The sequence below is a fragment of the Malurus melanocephalus genome, unplaced genomic scaffold, assembly GCF_030028575.1.
Source record: "Malurus melanocephalus ecotype Western Australia unplaced genomic scaffold, MMel_1.1 scaffold_22, whole genome shotgun sequence".
NCBI lineage: Eukaryota > Metazoa > Chordata > Aves > Passeriformes > Maluridae > Malurus > Malurus melanocephalus.
The window spans coordinates 3,481,387-3,498,340 of NW_026623254.1; the positions used below are offsets into that span (position 1 = coordinate 3,481,387).

The window sequence follows — 16,954 nt, forward strand, 5'->3', positions numbered from 1 at the left end:
CTGGAAGGGACCTTTTCTTTGTTCATCTTTGGGACCATACAAAGTTTGTCCCAGAGTCAATGTCAATGTGTCAGGGAGGATTTTTCAGATCCTCTGGTACTCCTGGCTTTGCTGCTTACACTCCTCCTCTCCCTGGGCCTTTCCCACAGGGAACTGCATGGAGCTCCAGAAGGCGAACTCAACGTTCAATGTGACCAATGAAAATGCCACCTCCCCGGTCATCGAGTTCTGGGAGTAAGTGAAGGACAGCCCTGTACACCCCTTCCCTCTCAGACCTGATTTCCCTGGGCAAGGGACAAGCCCTGCTGCAGCACATCCTATTAACCCACCCTTGCCAGAAGAGGACACGAGGGGGGAGCTGGGCAGGTCAGATTGAATCTCTCAGGGGCAGCACTTCCAGTCAAGGTCGACATTGCTGGGCTTGTGGTGTTACTCTGTATCTGTGCTGACACACCTCAGCCATCTGACTTTGTTCTTCTCTGATGCTGTGTTCCTGTCCTTATGAACTTTGTGGCCTTTTTTGTCTCACTAACCTCTTTCCTTTGAATCCACGCTGCGGTGTGATACCAGCATGTTCCCAGGAGGCTCTGGCATGGTGGGTGGTGACTTTTGTATGTGAGCTAATCTTGTCTCAAAAGGAGAAAAAGAAGTGATTTTTTCACTACGGGGTGACTAACATGCAAGTCACGCTGAGGAAAAAAACTCACCAAAATCGAAACAAAGTGCTAGGGTCAGATAACTTCACACTGAAATGTGGTTCCTCATTTTCATTGTGTTCTCCCCTTRTGTTAGTTGCTCTGAGGTACAGAGTAGCTTTATTTCTGGCATGAGAGCATAGGTCTGTTGGTTTTGGGTCTCTGATGATCCTCATCAGGCCCAGTGAAGCACTGAGCCCTGACTGACAGCCTGTGCAGGTATCCCCTGTGCTGCCACTGTGCATTTCCCTGGAGTGTTGGGATGGACAGAGGGCTCTGCCCCCACTCCCTTGGCAGCACTGCTGGGTGCTGGCAGTGGATGGAGCACACACAGCACCCCCAGGGCTTCCCTGGCTCASCACAGGGACACTGCTTTTCAAGTTTTTATATTTTCTTTGTCGCCTGTGCTCTCTCTCTGCATGCTGCTCACAAGGGATTAGATGGTGGCCAACTTTAGACTGCTTTTCCTGCACCTCGACACTGGAAAAGTTGTTTCCATCACTGGGGAATAAGCGGCATTGGATTGGAAATTTCCATTGTCCGTTGCTTCTGATGCAGCATCTGCTCCTGYCCTCCCTGGTCAGGGAGGCAGGGGGGCCAGCAGTTCTTTGAGGAGCTCTGACCTGTCAGTGGGCTGAGGGCACGCTCCAGAGGTCTCTTCTGGCTGCAGTACAGCACCCAGTTAGTTCCAGTCCACTGGCACCCTTTCCACTGGKTAGAGTCCACATCCTTAGAAGCAGGCAAAGAGCAATGTGACAAAGAGTCTCTGGGAGAGCGGTGAGGTTTTTCCAACCCTTCTCTCACCCTCTCAGTCTGCTACAAGGCTRTGGGGCAGAAAGGGCTGCAGTGTGSTTTAGACTAGGGCTCTCCAGCCTTTATTTTGGGATAATCACAGTCTTTCCAGCAGGGTGGAAATTGTTCCAGTGTTGTGCAGCTCCCTCTTTGCCTGCCTCAGGCTTGAGATTTTGGGACTGCATTGTGGAGTTTCACATTCAGGTCCAGCTGTGTGGTGTGGGTGATGGAGGGAGGATGAGTCCTTGCTTCTGTAAGTGATGAGGAAGATTTGGCATATACATGGTGTGAAAAGGCTGTTATTATCCAAATCAAGGTCCACATAGCCCAGGATTTTATCTCCACCCTGGCTGCATGAGGATGCTCTTGGTGGCCTCCTCCTCTGGGTATCATGGCGGTGTTGCTTGGGTCTCAGTCACAAAATGGGATGCTGTGGCTGTGCTGCCCGGTGTCCTGAGGTGAGTTCTGTGGTTGCCTCGAAAGAGAGAAGTGTGCTGTGGGAAAGGGGTGGATAGAATTGCWTCTYGGGTGRTCCTGAKKGATTCCATGGCAAGGGCAGTGTATYCCTCACTTTGAGGACTGGACCAAGTCAGAAATGTAGGTGAACTTTGTGTGTCTGTGTGTGATCTGCTGTGCTGGCAGTATTTTTCAGAGTATTTTCACTGCTTAATTTCTGTGAGGCTTTCAGCTTAGACCTGAACCTTGCTCWTAAGAGAGCTTTTCTCCCAGAGCTATCAGGCACTGAGGGGGTGAGAAACAGCATGGTGTTGGGAACATCATGCAACAACATCATTATTGGCCAACATCAGTGACCCTTGCAYGTTCCTTTGCTTCCCCCAACGCAGGAGGCGAGTGCTCAAGATTTCTGACGGCATCCAGCACCTTGGTGGTCTCCGCTGGGAGYTGGCTCTGTGTCTCTTGCTGGCTTGGATCATCTGTTACTTCTGCATTTGGAAAGGGGTCAAGTCCACRGGCAAGGTGAGTCCTTGGTTCAGGTCAAGCCTCTTCCCTCAGTCASAGCTGAAGCACTGGTTCTACTCCCCTTTTATAGGTTCAGAGAAGTCCTAGAGGTCCCCTGGGGACCAGTGTCTGCATAAGCTGGCAGGAGCCTGGAGGGCTCAATGTGCAGYAGGAATGTGAGCCAGGCTGTGATTTTGGGTAGGAAAGGATGGGAGCACTAAGGCATCTCAGCATTTACTCCCAAGGTGTATATCCCCATCTAGTTCCTCTCAATCCACAGGCCCAGGAAATGCTGCAGTCTTCCTAGGTATGGGGTGATTGCATGTTCCCTTTTGTCCCACCACAGTGTGAGCAAGCAGCAGGTTTTTGCCTCTGCTGGCAAGTGCAGCTGGAAAATCTTTGAATTCATTAGATATAAACAAAGGTGACTGTGATGGCCTCAAAACCTTCTGYCTCAGCACCATGGGACTTGCCTTTTTATTATTTTTGTTTGTCCCAACTCTTCCTGCAGTTGCTCATGCAGTCTAGCAATAAAGATCTCCTTTTTCTTTCCTCACACTAGAGAGTTATTCCTTTGAATGTTTTTGGGAAGGATTGGTGTGACTGTCCAGCTCCATTCCATGTTCTGTCTGTTAGAGAGTGCCACTGTTTTTTGCACTGACCCCATTACTTAGTTTCTGCTACCGCCTCCTGACCCCATTCCCAGCCAGCTTTGTCTGGAGCCAGCAAGAACAGATGGAAAYGAAAAGGTTTAGTGTGTTCCCTAAATGGTGCCTTCTCTGCATGTCTTGAACAAGCCATCATGTGTGATGGGGTGTAAATTTTAACTGCATCCGTTTCCATCAAGTAGATGGCATGGATCTTAGCAGTTTCTTTTGCTTCCAGAATGGTCTGGGATTATGAAACATGACAGGGAAACCGAGCAGCTTGCAGGGGATGATATTTGCTGGTTTCCATGGAGTAAAATTAGAAGAAAAGAGCAACTGCTTGCTGTGGTGGCCTGGTAAAAGAAAGCAGAGGCAGCCTAATAACAGCAAATATGATACTAAGATAYAGCAAACATAGTGTGGGAAGTCTTGAGAACAAATTCCATCTATTTTAGATACAAGTTCTAGGTCAAATGCAAGCGATTTTTAGCAAAAAGTACTAGTGATGGTGAGAACTTGAAAACAGAAACCTTTCAGTGAAGCAACAATGTCTATAAGTTTATCAACCCTCCACATATTTAATAATCTGACTAAAATGATGGCTGTGGGAATACAACCCCACTGGGAAAGAGATATTCCTGAATTCTGAGGATTTGSCTGTGGAAGGTCATACAACTCTGAGCTGAAACCACCTTACTCAGCTGAGCAGCAGCAGTTTGCATCCTCCGACACAGGGACTGCCCTGTGACCCCCAGGAGTGTTCCTGCAGGCAGGAGGTTGTCACAGATGGAACCACTTTGCCGAGGCATGTGGACCAGGTTCAAATAAAACCCTGCATGTTGTTGACCAGCATGAGACAGAACAATCACAGTGATCCCGGCAAGGYTCCTAGTGATGTAGTTAGTGCTAACAATGCCCAAAAAACAAAAAGATTGGGTCTGAGCCAAGCACACTGAGTAATATCTCATTGGATCCAGATGTTCCTGTTGTTAGATAGAAGTTTGGCAATCTTAATCCAGCAAAACATTCTCCAAATTCAGGCCCCTGGTCTCAGTGGAGGTGTGAGTGCCTGTGGAGTGAAAAGCTCAGTTCACACAGGCTGTAAAGCACATAGGATGTTACCCAAATGTGAATCCAAATCATATGCCAGATAACTACCAGTTTGTATCCTGAGCTCCTAAAACTGATGTTTTTTAGAGATCCAGCTGAGAATGTACAACCTGGCATCCTGGAAGAACATGCAGTAGGGTTCAAAGACAATGAGTTGTTTYTGTGATTTTTGTTTTTAATCTTGCTTTCATGGGCTGAGAAAGATTAGTATTGCATCCTGTTATTTCCTGAAGGAAGACTTTGCTTTTGTGGTAAATACAGTGATGATTGTTAAACCTGCAGGACCTGCAGATTTGATTAACTGTCACTGAAGAGCTCTAAATCAGATGCTCATTGAAAATCTGAGAATATGGGGAATGATGGTTTGCTTGTGCTGAAGGATTCTGTCCTTGGTTTCTACAGGACTCAGGATGCAGATTTGGAGGGACAGGGATGAATCTGCTCATACAGAAATCTTGGGCAATCCAGAGCCTCAGCAAGGAGGTGTTTTTCACTAGTTTCTGTGTCAGTGTTATCCAAGGCTGTTGAGACATACAGAGCAGGGCACTCAATGCACAGATAGCCTGGAGCTGCAAATACAGATTAAAATCTAGTATTGTTTTGTTCGTGGATGGGATATCTCTCAAATCCTGTCCTACAGTACAAAACTGAATCACAGAAGGGTGTGTGTCTGACTTAGGGGAGGACTTGCACTGCAGTGTCAGGTGCTTTGGACATTGCTTTATTTAGATGGAGTCTATCAGAGTGAATCCAGAAAAAAAAAATCTCTTTTTGAATCACTACTCAGATCATAAGGATTGCCCAGGGGCAGAGCAGAAGTGGTCGAACTGTCCAGGGAAATCATTTGCTTGTTCCCAGTAGGACATCCCCTAATGCAGAAACTGCCAAATGTGTCAAAACCCGTGACTTCCACTGAGGGATGGTGGGCTTAGGGTGGATTTTAAAGCAACTTATTCTGGATGGATGGGCAGRTGTGAGAAATGGATCACTTCACGTCGTTACATTTTGCACTTCCTCCAGAGATGAGCTCTCTGGTGCACAGCTGCCAAAGCTGACAAAAGAGCTGTAGGGTAGCGTTCAGGTGAAGCATGCTGATGCAAGTCCTCGCTCAGCACGTCCACACAGGAAAAACCTGAAGAAGCAACATTTCTTTTTTGGCCTAGCATGATAATGAACAACCTCTTCTCAAGGTGGTCAATAATCTTTAAGGTGTGGAAACAATGTGCAAGGATTAATGACATTWCTTGAATTGTTGAGGAGGTTGGATGAGCTCTCGGTATCAGTTTGTGTGGCAAACAGACTGCACGGTGGTGTCATTGTGGCATGCTACAGCAGTCAGCTGGGCAGTTCTGAAAGTACCCTGGTAATCCCCAAATTGGATGTCACATTTACCAGAGGTGAAGTCCCTGAAAGGATTAGCTGATAGTGGTTTCCAGCCTGGTGACAGCCAGGMTCAGGGTCTGGATCACTCTTAGGACTAGAAAGGTTTTCTCTGGCTCCAGGCCTGCAATGGCACATCGTAAGTCTCCTGGGTGAATTTCAAAATGCATTTCTTTCTACTGCAGGAGACAGCAAGGTGCTCATCAAAGCAACCTGAGCTGTCCCTGCCCACCTCTGCCAGCCCAGAGGTCAGTGCTGTGCTACAGCTGGCACTGTGTGCTCTGGCCTGTGCTGCTCTCTCACACTTGTCCCTTCCTCCTCCTCCCAGGTGGTGTATTTCACTGCYACATTCCCATATGTGATGCTGATTGTTCTGCTGATCCGGGGAGTCTCCTTACCTGGGGCATCCCAGGGAATCCTCTTTTACCTTTATCCAGACATCAGTCGCCTTGGGGACCCTCAGGTAAGGTGGAGAGGGGAAATGAATGGCTGAGCTGTGCTTGCATGGATTCCTCTGGCAGCCCTCACTCTCTCCTTTTTGTTTTCCTACTCTTTTTCTTCCAATTTCTTCTTTCTGACCCCTCTTTGACCATATGGCAGAACTGTGATATTGTTGTGTTTTCTGCTCGTCCCTGCTCTCTTGCCCACCAGTGCTGTTTTTTTTCCCCATATTTTTCTGACTGAGTTGAGTCTGAATTGCTCAGGGGTATGGGCAGTGGGATTTAATCTTTATCATGAGTGAAGCCAGCTGTCCCTCCCCTTTCCTGGGGTGCCAGACAGTGCATGGGGTGCCCCATTTGCACCGTGCTGGTAGTTTGTGGGGCTGAGCCCTGCTTCCTGGCAAGTTTGCTCCATCTTCCTTGGGAAGCGTGCCAGGTGCATGGATGGTGGGAACCATGGCATGCTGCAGCAGTCCCTGGGACCTGGCTGCCTTCCTCTCCTTCCCATCCCTGGTGAGAATTTCCTGCCTGTTTGATAGGAGGGTCAGCGCCCAACTGCTGCTTTTAATCTTATTGGGACAAGTTCTTCCACGTTAAATCCTGACTCCAGCTGAGCTGCTGTACCAGCCTTTGTGTGAAGGTGTTTCCAAAGGAGATTAAAGGGGGCCTGCTTGGAAAATAGGCCAGCAAAACCCTTGGTAACCCCTTTAACTCCTTCTGGTCTAGTACCACRGCTGCCTTGGTATTATTAATTTTGTGAATGGGAATGTAAGTGCTGGGGTAGGTATGGCAGGAGGTGGGTAGGACAGCTGCTCCCTCGGCAGGTGGTGCAGCAAGGATTGGAAGGGCATGAGGACAGGTCTGTTTGCTGTGTTTTCTGTGTTTGTGTCTCCATTTRTGCTGATGAGATGCAAGAGGCTTCTGCAATGAAATGATATTTTTGAGTGGTGCTCCTTCCCTTAAGAAAAGTCCTGTTACCTCGGCTGGGTTGCCCAGGGGACTGAACTAAGCCACCTCAGGCATGGCATGGCTGGTTCTAGCTGTGTCCTCATTAGGTCTGTYCTGGCAAACTTCCAATTTTGGCTTTAGAAGCACAGCTTTCTTCCAACCTGGAAAGTGTRATGGAAAGGCAGAATAACCCTTCAGAGTAAGAGGGTGGCTCTGAACCAGGGMAGGAAAACTCTGCTGAACCAGGGGAGGAAAACTTGCTCCTCCCTCCCCAACTCCATCACTCCCCAATGAATGYTTCACTTCTGAGGGAGAAAAGCAGGATTTGGTAGCAACAGTTGCCTTCCTCTAGAATGTTTTAACCATCCTACTGAACCGTGTAGCAGGCCTTGGGTCTTCTCTTGTGTCTTCCCATCAGAGAGGGAAGGGTTAGTGCCCCAAGACCCACGTGTGTGTGACCCCTGTGCAGGGACAGTGTGGTGTGAGTCCTGCCAGCCCACGGGGACCATGTCAATTATAATTGATTTATGCTCAAAGGACAGCRAGCTGTAATTGTTTACCAGCAATCCTGCACTGCCTGGAAAAAATGGAAGATTCTTTAGTGCTTGGGAAGGGATTCTGGAAATTAAAAACAATTAAAAATAACCTCCCCATCTGAGCCTTATGATAAGACATCTCAAAGGGAGGTTTAAACAAAAGGCAAACAATATACAAGGGGACAAATCAAAGCTCCTCTAAAGTATATGAAAAACTAGGTGAAAAGAGGGGATGAATTATTTATCAGATTCTGCCAGGGGAGCAGCAACAGCTGAGATGTGATTAAGTGTCAGAATACCAGGCTGGTGTGTGGAAATCATTGCTTTTCACCTGCCAAGCGACCTTGGACAGAACTGGGAAATCCTGTCCATGAGAGCTCAGTCRAGCTGATTGATGATGGTCTCTTCTGGCCATGAAATCTACAGTACCCTAAATCTTCCTGCACCTTCATTTCCTCAATCTGTGAAATGCCTGTAATTARAACAGTAAATTAATTGCATTTGATAGATAGATCAGACCATACAGAGAACTGCCAAACCGAAGTGTTGAATAATGAAGACCAGTTACGCTCAAGTATGAGCAGAAAACAGCAAAACCACCAAAAAGATTATCTATTTTGAACTGCATACCCCCAAACAAAAAAACAAACAAACAAACAAAAAAACCCAAAAAACCAAAACCACAAGACCATAGCTCATTTTTTGTATGTATATTCAATATGATGTTAGTGTGTCAGCCATAACTAGTCCCACTTTTCCCACTCCTTGACTGTATTGCTGTGCTCCAGAATGATCTCGTGTATTTCACAACGTGGGCAGTGTTTTTACCAACAAAGGGTTTTTGGGTTGTCTACCTTTTCTGCTTTTGATCACTCCATGCTCTGCATTTATCAGTTTTATCAGTTGTTTTATTCAGTGGGAAATGCTGGAAATTTATGAATGCAATTAAGGAGAGGGATGCATAAAGGGATCCACTAGTGAGAAGATGAAATGAGAGGAATTCAGAGTAAAAATAAGATTTAAGTGTGTAAAACTTGTCATGAAAAGAACTTTTCTCAGATGCTGTCAGGCTCTCTGTTGATGGAAGCTTTCATATCACTGCCAGGCACTGTTTAGATAGATATAAGAGAGGACTGATGGGCTTGATGCAGAAACTGATGGCTTATGTGTTCAGGTTTGCTTTAAAGAGAAGAAATGTAATAGTCTCYTTTCACTCTAGTAAGTCTCTTAGCTAAATTTGATTAAATTTAATGAGYGAGAATGGAGAAGTTGTGCTCAGAGGCTGCTGAGTTTATCTGTCTCTGGAAAAGCAGCAAATGTTTCTTAAAGCCTCCCTCTCTTCTTTTCCTCTTGAAATTTACAGAAAACACACCACCTTGTTGTATATGCTTGTACTTTATCCAGTCTTTATACTAAGGAGGAATTTTCTATGACAAACTGCCTGCTACCCACCCTAGATGTGCTGAGGGCCCCTGAAGTTGGGGGCTCTATCCCAGTCTTGGGGGCAGGAAAGCACTGGAGGTGCTGAGGGCCAGCAGAGGGTATGTGTGCCACTCTTTGAATATCCTTCCCTACCTTCCTCTCATTTTCTTTCACCCATTTCCCTGATGGTTGCTTTTTGGAGCAGTGTTCGCTCCTGCAGATTTCTCACACGGATCTTGCTTCCCAACAAATAGGACAGAAAGGGGAGGCAGGGGAAGATGCCTCCAGCTTTTTTTGGGAGGTCTATCCTCTCTGCCTGTGGCTGCAGAGGGAGAATGCCGAGGTGATGGTTTGGACTAGGGCAGCTCTTMCAGGCAGTGCTGAGCTGAAGATAAGCTCATCCAGCCTCTACAGGGAGGATAAGCGGTGTGTGCATCTTGCAGGGATGGAACCTGCTGTGCTAAACATGGGCCCCTGTAGCCACGCTGGGGAAAAGGTTAGAGCCCCAAATCCACTCCAAATTCATGCCCTTCCTGCTGCTGCTCTACGGCCAGCAAACGCTGCTGCTTCCCCTGAGAGGGGGAGGGCGACCCCAGGCCTGCTAAATATTATTTGTTCCCCTTATTTATTGTTTTCCCAGCAGGCCTTGGAGTTGACCSTGCGTGCCGGGTTTGTGCTGTGGCCGGCACCCCGCTTTCCCCTCGGAAGGCGGCCGTGTTTGTCTCGGTGCCGGAGGATGTCCCGCCGTGCTGTGTGTGCACACGTGTGCTGGCAGGGTCGCCTCGGGCACGCTGCGATTGTCCCCACGGCGGGGACAGGGACTGCGAGCCCGGGCACTGCTCCCACCCTGCCTGCGGGGCAGAGGGCAGGTTCTGGGCAGCAGGCAGGCAGAGATCGGTGTTCCCACAGCGTGCTAGAGGGGCTCAGGGCTGGAATCGTCTCCTCCGCCTTGCTGGAGCAATGGATGCCCGTGGAGTGAACCGCAGCTGTATTTACCTTAGGAGGCTTCCTCCGCCTCCTTGTCCCACGCCTCCTCCCAGCCCCGCTGCCRTGGGACCCGGCCGTGCAGCCCTGCTGACTCTGATCTCAGCGCTCACATAGCAGCAAGGAATAAAGCTGCCTGTCCGTGTGTCTGCCCGCAAGCAGCAGGGTGGGGAGGRCCATAAAGCCCGGCTTCCCAGGCAGCAAGAAGCATCCCTCGGAGCAGCGCTGCCCCTTTGCACCTCCCTGGGGCAGGCAGCTGCGTTCCTTGGGATGARCCAGAAACCTGTTTGTTGTCTCGTGATGTTTAAAGTAATCCCAGCGGTGGGAGGGCCCTCCTGGGTGCAAAGTGTCCCTACAGGTGTCCTGAGGTGTGGAGGTGACATGAGGTCAGTGTTCTCAGGCAGGGAACAGGGAGATTAGCTGGGGAATCAAGTTCCTGTTCTCCACTCCTGAGGAGTATTTTCCAAGAAGATGGGTCTGGGATTATGAATATGATGCTTGGCTGGCTGTTGGCTGGGCAGAAGGAAGAGGAACACTTTCCAGAAATGTCAGTGACCCATTCCCTGTCCCCTGTGCTGTGATAAATGGGGATTGGGGTGGGGGGAAGGATTGCCCTGGGCTGTGCAGCAGGGCCTCAGCTCTGTGCTGCTGCAGAGCTGTGGGATGTGGGCTGGAGCCTGTGGTCTGGTCCTGAGTGAAGGAGAAAGGCAGTCACCTGGAAATCGTGYCCTGGGAGTCTTGCAGTCCAACCTTAGGAGTCACCATCTCCCCTTCTAAGGCAGGGATGTGTCTGTGTGGTGCAGTGGGTGGCTGGTGAGTGGTGCCAGCACCACAGACTGACTCGTGAGCCACGATGTCGTGAGCRAAAGAAATGCTGCTTGAACTGTAGCTCGAGACTCGGGTGATTTTTGCTCTCTGCTCTGCATTACACCAAGCGTGACTCTCCACACAGCATGTACCCACTCCATGCTGTCATCTCTGCTTGCTGATGGGGACAGTTCGGTGCTTCTCAGCATGCCACCGATATTTGATGTATGGCATCCACCRGGGTTCAATAACATTTTGCTCAAAAGTGGTCTTTCTGTTATTTGTAAATGCTTGGAGARCTTCCTAAGGAAGGATCTGTTTCAGAACTGGGAGCTATTAAATTGCAGTACATGTAATAAAGCGAATATTGCTAGAAAATTAAGGGACCAAGGAATAGCCATAACCATCTTGGATAACTGCAGCTCAGGTATAAAAGTTTTGGCTAAAACAGAGAGTAGGATGTTATTGCAAACTGGAGCAAACAACATGTYCAAATAAATTGAATTATGAGTTAAATAAACTTTATGGCTTAGAAAAATGCAGACAACAAATCRAAATACCCATGCTGCTGATATGCCAGTGAAATCTGGGCAGGATAAAATTTACCTGTCTCTTTGGGAGCAGCAGACAGAGAGCAGCAGGATGCTTTTATCTGCAGTGGAAAGACAGCTCTGCCTGACACTGCGAGCCCCTTTAGTCAGAGTGGTCTGGGAACATCTGAAAGAAAAAAATTCTCTGAGTCACTAGAGGGAGAGAAATGAGCACAGGCAGCAGGTTGGGGAGGAAAGGTTTGAGTTGCTGCTTGCTCAAGTGAATGGTCTTTGTAGCCCCTGTGAGCCCTGTGGGGCTGGATGGGCAGTGGGGCTGCTGGTGAAAGTCTGGAGGAGGCTGGACCCTTTCAATCCCAGTGATCCCACAGTCCCAGAAGGTGCTGCTGCTGCTCAACTCCATCATCAGTGGGTCAGGAGCACACACGGCATCAGTGCTGTGCAGTCCTTTGACCCCCAAGCAATTTGGGAATTGCAAGGAGATTGGGAAAGTTGAAAATGACTCTTGTCTTTGGTCCAAGAGCTGCAGTAACCTTTTAATGCATGAAATAGTGTGCAGACAGCCTGAGCTGGTGTTCACAGTCACGCTGACTAAGTAGGATCATAAGCTCTGCAATTCAAGCTTGGCTTTATTTACAGTTTCAGCCACAGGCTGCCTTACTTCAAACAGGAGCATATGCTAAGGCAGGTCCTGTATTCCCTAAGGATATCCTTTTGTGGCTGGACTCCCACACAGCCAGGTGTGCACCCCACAGGTTGAGACTGGGCAGAGCAGGCACTGAAGTGAGGAGCCCACAGACCCCACGCTGGCCTCTGCTACACAGTCAGGGTTATCACTGGATTTTCAAAACGAGTCATGTCGTAAGCCACAGAGAGCTAATGAAGCTTGGCCTCTTGATATTTGGCTTCCACCAGGGTTGGTAAAGCACCGGTTCTTTTCCTGCCTGAGGGGTATTTCTCCTTTGCTTGTGTGATTTATGTCATGTTTAGCACTGGTTGACTCTTCTTCCCTGTAGCTTTCTGCTCAGTGGGGACCCTGAGTTCCTGTCTTTTTCCCATTCCCTAACTTTGTGCAAATCATAGGTAGTTGATATCCGTGAGGTTTCTGACAACTGTTAAATCTGGTTGAAAAGCATCAACTGAGTCTAATGTTATGACAACCGTGGGGTAGGCAGTTTAATGGCAAAAGTCTTGTTATCTTGACAAATTAAACTACAAGAGCTATAAACCCCATGAGAGGGTGTGTTTCAAGCTCAAATTCGATGGAAAAACAAGAGCTCTAGCAATGAACAGCAAAATGAAAAGCAAACCTAACAACACATGTGATCCAAATCTGTGCAAAGATGTTTAAATTATTGATGCAAAGGTGTCTGCTGGTCCAGCTCACCTCAGCCCCTTGCTATGCCTAAAATGTTGCTGCAAAATGAAAACTGTGCCCTTACTGCCCATGAGCACAGTGATGCTTTAGGAATCAATTTTAAAAAGAGCTTTGATCTTTTTCTAATATTTTTGAACTGAAAAAATTAATACCTTGCTCTCTAAAGCCATCTTCCCATTCATCTGCCAAAAGAGTAAAAGACACTGAGGTCAATTACTTTTTCAAGTTTCCAGTGCCTCGAATTAGTTTTTYCAGTCCCACCTAATCACCCCTTCCTTCCCATTTTACAAATCAGAGATTTGATCTCACTCCATGTTTGATCTGAAACCCAGAGTCCAGGGTTTCCATCAGGGCTGTGAGGTTGAATATTAGACAAGTGGCTTTCAGGACAGTCAGGGAGAGMAGTTTCACCAATTCTAGCCCTAGCAGCACTTCTCCTTTTCTCCTGACTGGGGTTTGCAGCAGTGGGCAGGGAGAGGATTTATTCTGTGCATAYGTGCCTTGCGCTAAATCTAGAATTTCTTCCTGAAAAAATGGCAGCTAATGGGATTGTAACATGCCTTCATAAGGCCCATCAGCCCAGGAAGGAGAAGAGGTAAATATAAACCAAAACCTCTCACCCTATGATTGTGCTTTGGCCAGTATGAAAGAGGAAAGGCAGAACCACGTCAGAGTGGCCTGAGCAGCAGGGGTGGTTGGGCAGGTGCTGCCCAGCTGACCACWGCCTCAGGACATGAGGTCTTGGATGACAGATACAGGTGTGATTTGAAGTCGTCAAAACCACTGTGGTGCTTTCCATTGGCTCCTGTTCTTCTCAGAGGGGCTCTGGGGCAAGGCTGGCATTTGTCCAAGGGCTTACTGGCACTGCTTCTCTGGGAGAGGAGTGCATAGGCAAATGGAGACTTCTCGTAAAGTTGTCCCAGTAATACTTTTYTTCTGTTTTTCTTTTGTCTCAAGGATGTGACTACCCTTCAGCATTAGTTGAATGATTGTCTTATCTCTGTTTTATAAAACCCCTGGGGAAAAAGATCTTAGAGAACAGAGGTTTATTTAATAATCTTTGTCATGGCTTCATTCCTCACCRTTGGTTCCTGCTTTTGCTGCTGTTTGCAGAAGGCAGTGACAGTGGCTGAATTGGTGGCTGCACACAGCTAGGCTTTCAGATGCAATTTGGCATTGACAAATGTCAGCCTTAGAGCACTGGGATGTGTTATTGACAGTGAGAGCAAAGCACCTCATGGGAATAACAGTGTTCTTGTATGTTCTTTTAGGAGCTGTCTTTTGCAGTCAACTCTGTTTATTTTTAATACTCCTCTCCAGTTGAATTTCTTTTAAGTTTTGGAGTCTTTATATTAGATGTTGGAGGGAAGGGCCACCACCACAAGCTGTATGAACYTGTGCTGGCCAGTGGAAGACCAGGMTTGCCAAATCAAATACCCTTCCTCTGGTGGCAGAGGGCTCCTTCCTCTCATGGAAAGTGTTCATCTGGTCTCCTGCTGCTGGAAGGCTCTGGAATGTCACAGGGTGCTGCAGATTTGTCAAAGAAAGAAAGAAAGAGGTGGTGATGAAGAGCTCCACATGCTTTGGGTGGATGAGGGTCCTGATGTGTCCTTTCCCTTTAGCACTCTTGTCTCCTGTGGGTGCCTCACTGAGCACTGTAATTCCTAGCAGTGCACAGCCTGTCTCTAGAAAAGGCTTGTCTCAATGCTGAGCACTGCTGACCTTCTGATCCCTGGCCTTTCTGGTGCTTACAGCAGCCTCCRGGCTCTGCCTCTTCCCATCTGTGCAGTGACTGTGCTGGTCTTGTCTTCTTACCTTATGTTTGCATCTTCCTTGCAGGTTTGGATGGATGCAGGCACTCAGATCTTCTTTTCATATGCAATTTGTCTGGGATGCCTGACAGCTCTGGGCAGCTATAACAAATACCATAACAACTGCTACAGGTAACTGGAACACAGCTCTGCCTCGAGTCTTCCCCTCCCTGAACATCAGTGATCTGCTGGAGGCTGCTGGCCTTTGCAAGTGTCATGAATTCTGTTTCTATTCAAGGCATAGAAAAACTCTTTCCAGGTGTTTTCTTCCCAAATTCAGCTATGTGTGCTTTATGCCCAAGGGAATTTTCTGTCTGTCTGTTCTTCCACGCCAGCAAAGCCAGACCCTCTTTGCTAGCTTTGTGACCCCACACTACCACCTCCCCTATTATATGGGTGCATGAATARCMATAGGGGAAGCAGMACTATGAAATSTAATGGTTCTCAGCTGGACTTAYTTCACCTTGTGATTTACCCTTCTGWGGTTCATTTGTACACAGTGACGGGCACAGCTGTCAGTGCTCTGGGTTCCTGTGTGCTGTCTATGGTTACAAATGAGCCTGCAGGTGAGAATTCTGTTTATTGCATGCTGGACTGCAGGAGCAGAAATGGACCAGGGTGCCAAATGGGATCAGGCTGCCAAGTTGAAGGCATCAAATAAAGAGAAACTCATTTTGCAGTAGGTCTATTCAACATCTGGAGTTGCATCCCTGATGCTAAAAGGCTCATATGAGAGGAAGAGGYTGCCTCTCTTCTCACATTTTTTCTGCTGATTGGAGTTCTTTCTCCATATTTTGAATTCAAAATTGTGGTTGCTGCCATCAAAGGTCCAGGCATTTCACTGGCTTACATGATCCTTGCTTGGCATCTTTCTCTCTCTTCATTTTAGGAGAAGTTCATTCCTGCTGCAGGGCAGCCTCTCCAAGAGCAGCTGGGCTGGGACTCTGCTTACTTTTCATGTCCCTCCTCCCAAATTCAGTTTTGAGAGAAAAAGCTGTAGGAAAAGAAGAGATAATGGATCTGTCTCTGACCTTCAACATGWCCTTGGATAGGATGCCCTTTGCATCTCCAATCTAGTATGGCCCACRGAGATGATGAAAGGGGCTGCTCAAAAGCAAAGATTGTAAAGAGTTTTTTGTAACTGCAGCTGCAAATTGCTATAGAAAGGGGACAGATGTCTGCACACAGATCCTTTATGCTGTTTGGCTTTTCTAGGAATGCTGTTCTTAGTTTTGKTGTCAAACCTTCAACTAGCCTGTTCCCAGACACGGACCTAGTTTTAATGAGTTAGTCCTGTGCTCTACAGGCATGGTTTGGATAAGAAGACAGAACCAGGATTCAGCAGGGGAGAGGGACATCAGCATGGTGCCCCACTTTATTATCCTAGGGCAGGTATGACCTTTGGTGACCTGGAAGAGAAAAAGATATGGGCAGTAGGAACAGTTGTTCATATGGCAGTGGTCCAACATAGCATCAAACAGCATTGACCCTTTMTTGTTTCCTGTCACAGCAAGGGAATTGTTCAGGTTTGCTCGGCTCCCTTTCAGACGTGAATCTGCAGAGATCTTTTTGATCTGACCATCCCCTCATTTTTCTCTCTATCATGACACCCCTTCCCACCTTTCAGATAAGGGAAGAGCACCTTCCAGCCCATGCCTTTCCAAGGAGGGTTTGATCTGTTGTGCATGCATCAAGGGAAAAGAGAGAGAAACACCAGGAAAGACAAGGAACTATTTGAAACTTGTGATAATTTGTATAAAATTGGTGAAAATGTAATTTGAGTGGAGAGCAGGAAGTTTAATGATGTTCTGCCTGGGGCTTTCCATTGGGTAGCTGGGATAGGTGGAGCATGACCTTCCTTTCCAGTTGGGAGATGCAAAGGCAGAGTAATRGTGTTAGGTGTTGTGCAGTCCTTGACAACGTGAAGAGCTGTGCTTTGGAAGGAATAATCTGAATTTGTATGATGCAGGGGCTCTGCATGAATTGTACTTTTTCTCTTGAAAATGTTGCAGACCAAGAATAGACCTAGTTAACATGCAAGAAGGAGCACAAGGCCCAAAAATGCTATAAAACTAAAGACTGATACAGAAAAATCGCACTGGATTTGCAGTGTAGCATTTAATAAAGTCAGAGCAGGCCATGAAATGCCAGAAGGGGTGCATTCAGTTTGGTTCAGAATATCTCAGAATGATGCTGCAAATGTTATTGTTGTCCCCAGGGTTGCAGTCACAGGAGGACTAGGGAGACTGGAGCATGAAAAGGAATTAGATAGATAAGAGATATTCAGTTTAAAGTGCTGATGGATGAGAAGGAGATGAAACAGAGACAGAATGGAATAGATCAGAGAAAATAAATTGGATRGCTGTGATTATCTTTTTTTCTCATAATGCAAAGACCAGGAGATACCTAGTAGTRCTGAGAACCCAGAAGATTGTAACTGATCTGAGAAATCTATTAAGGAAAAAAAACATGTTCCTTTCTCAGACAAAAATAAGC

At 47.3% G+C, this 16,954-nt stretch overlaps 1 protein-coding gene across 1 annotated transcript in view; it reads left to right on the forward strand.

Annotated features, from left to right (window-relative positions):
* The window catches only part of SLC6A13 (solute carrier family 6 member 13), a 30,246-nt gene that overhangs the window by 7,712 nt on the left and 5,580 nt on the right, over window positions 1-16,954 (forward strand). The window contains exons 6-9 of the mRNA XM_057390084.1: window positions 150-234; window positions 2,333-2,465; window positions 5,913-6,047; window positions 14,487-14,590. Of these exons, the coding sequence (XP_057246067.1) occupies window positions 150-234; window positions 2,333-2,465; window positions 5,913-6,047; window positions 14,487-14,590 (457 nt within the window). The remainder of the gene's footprint in view (window positions 1-149; window positions 235-2,332; window positions 2,466-5,912; window positions 6,048-14,486; window positions 14,591-16,954) is intronic.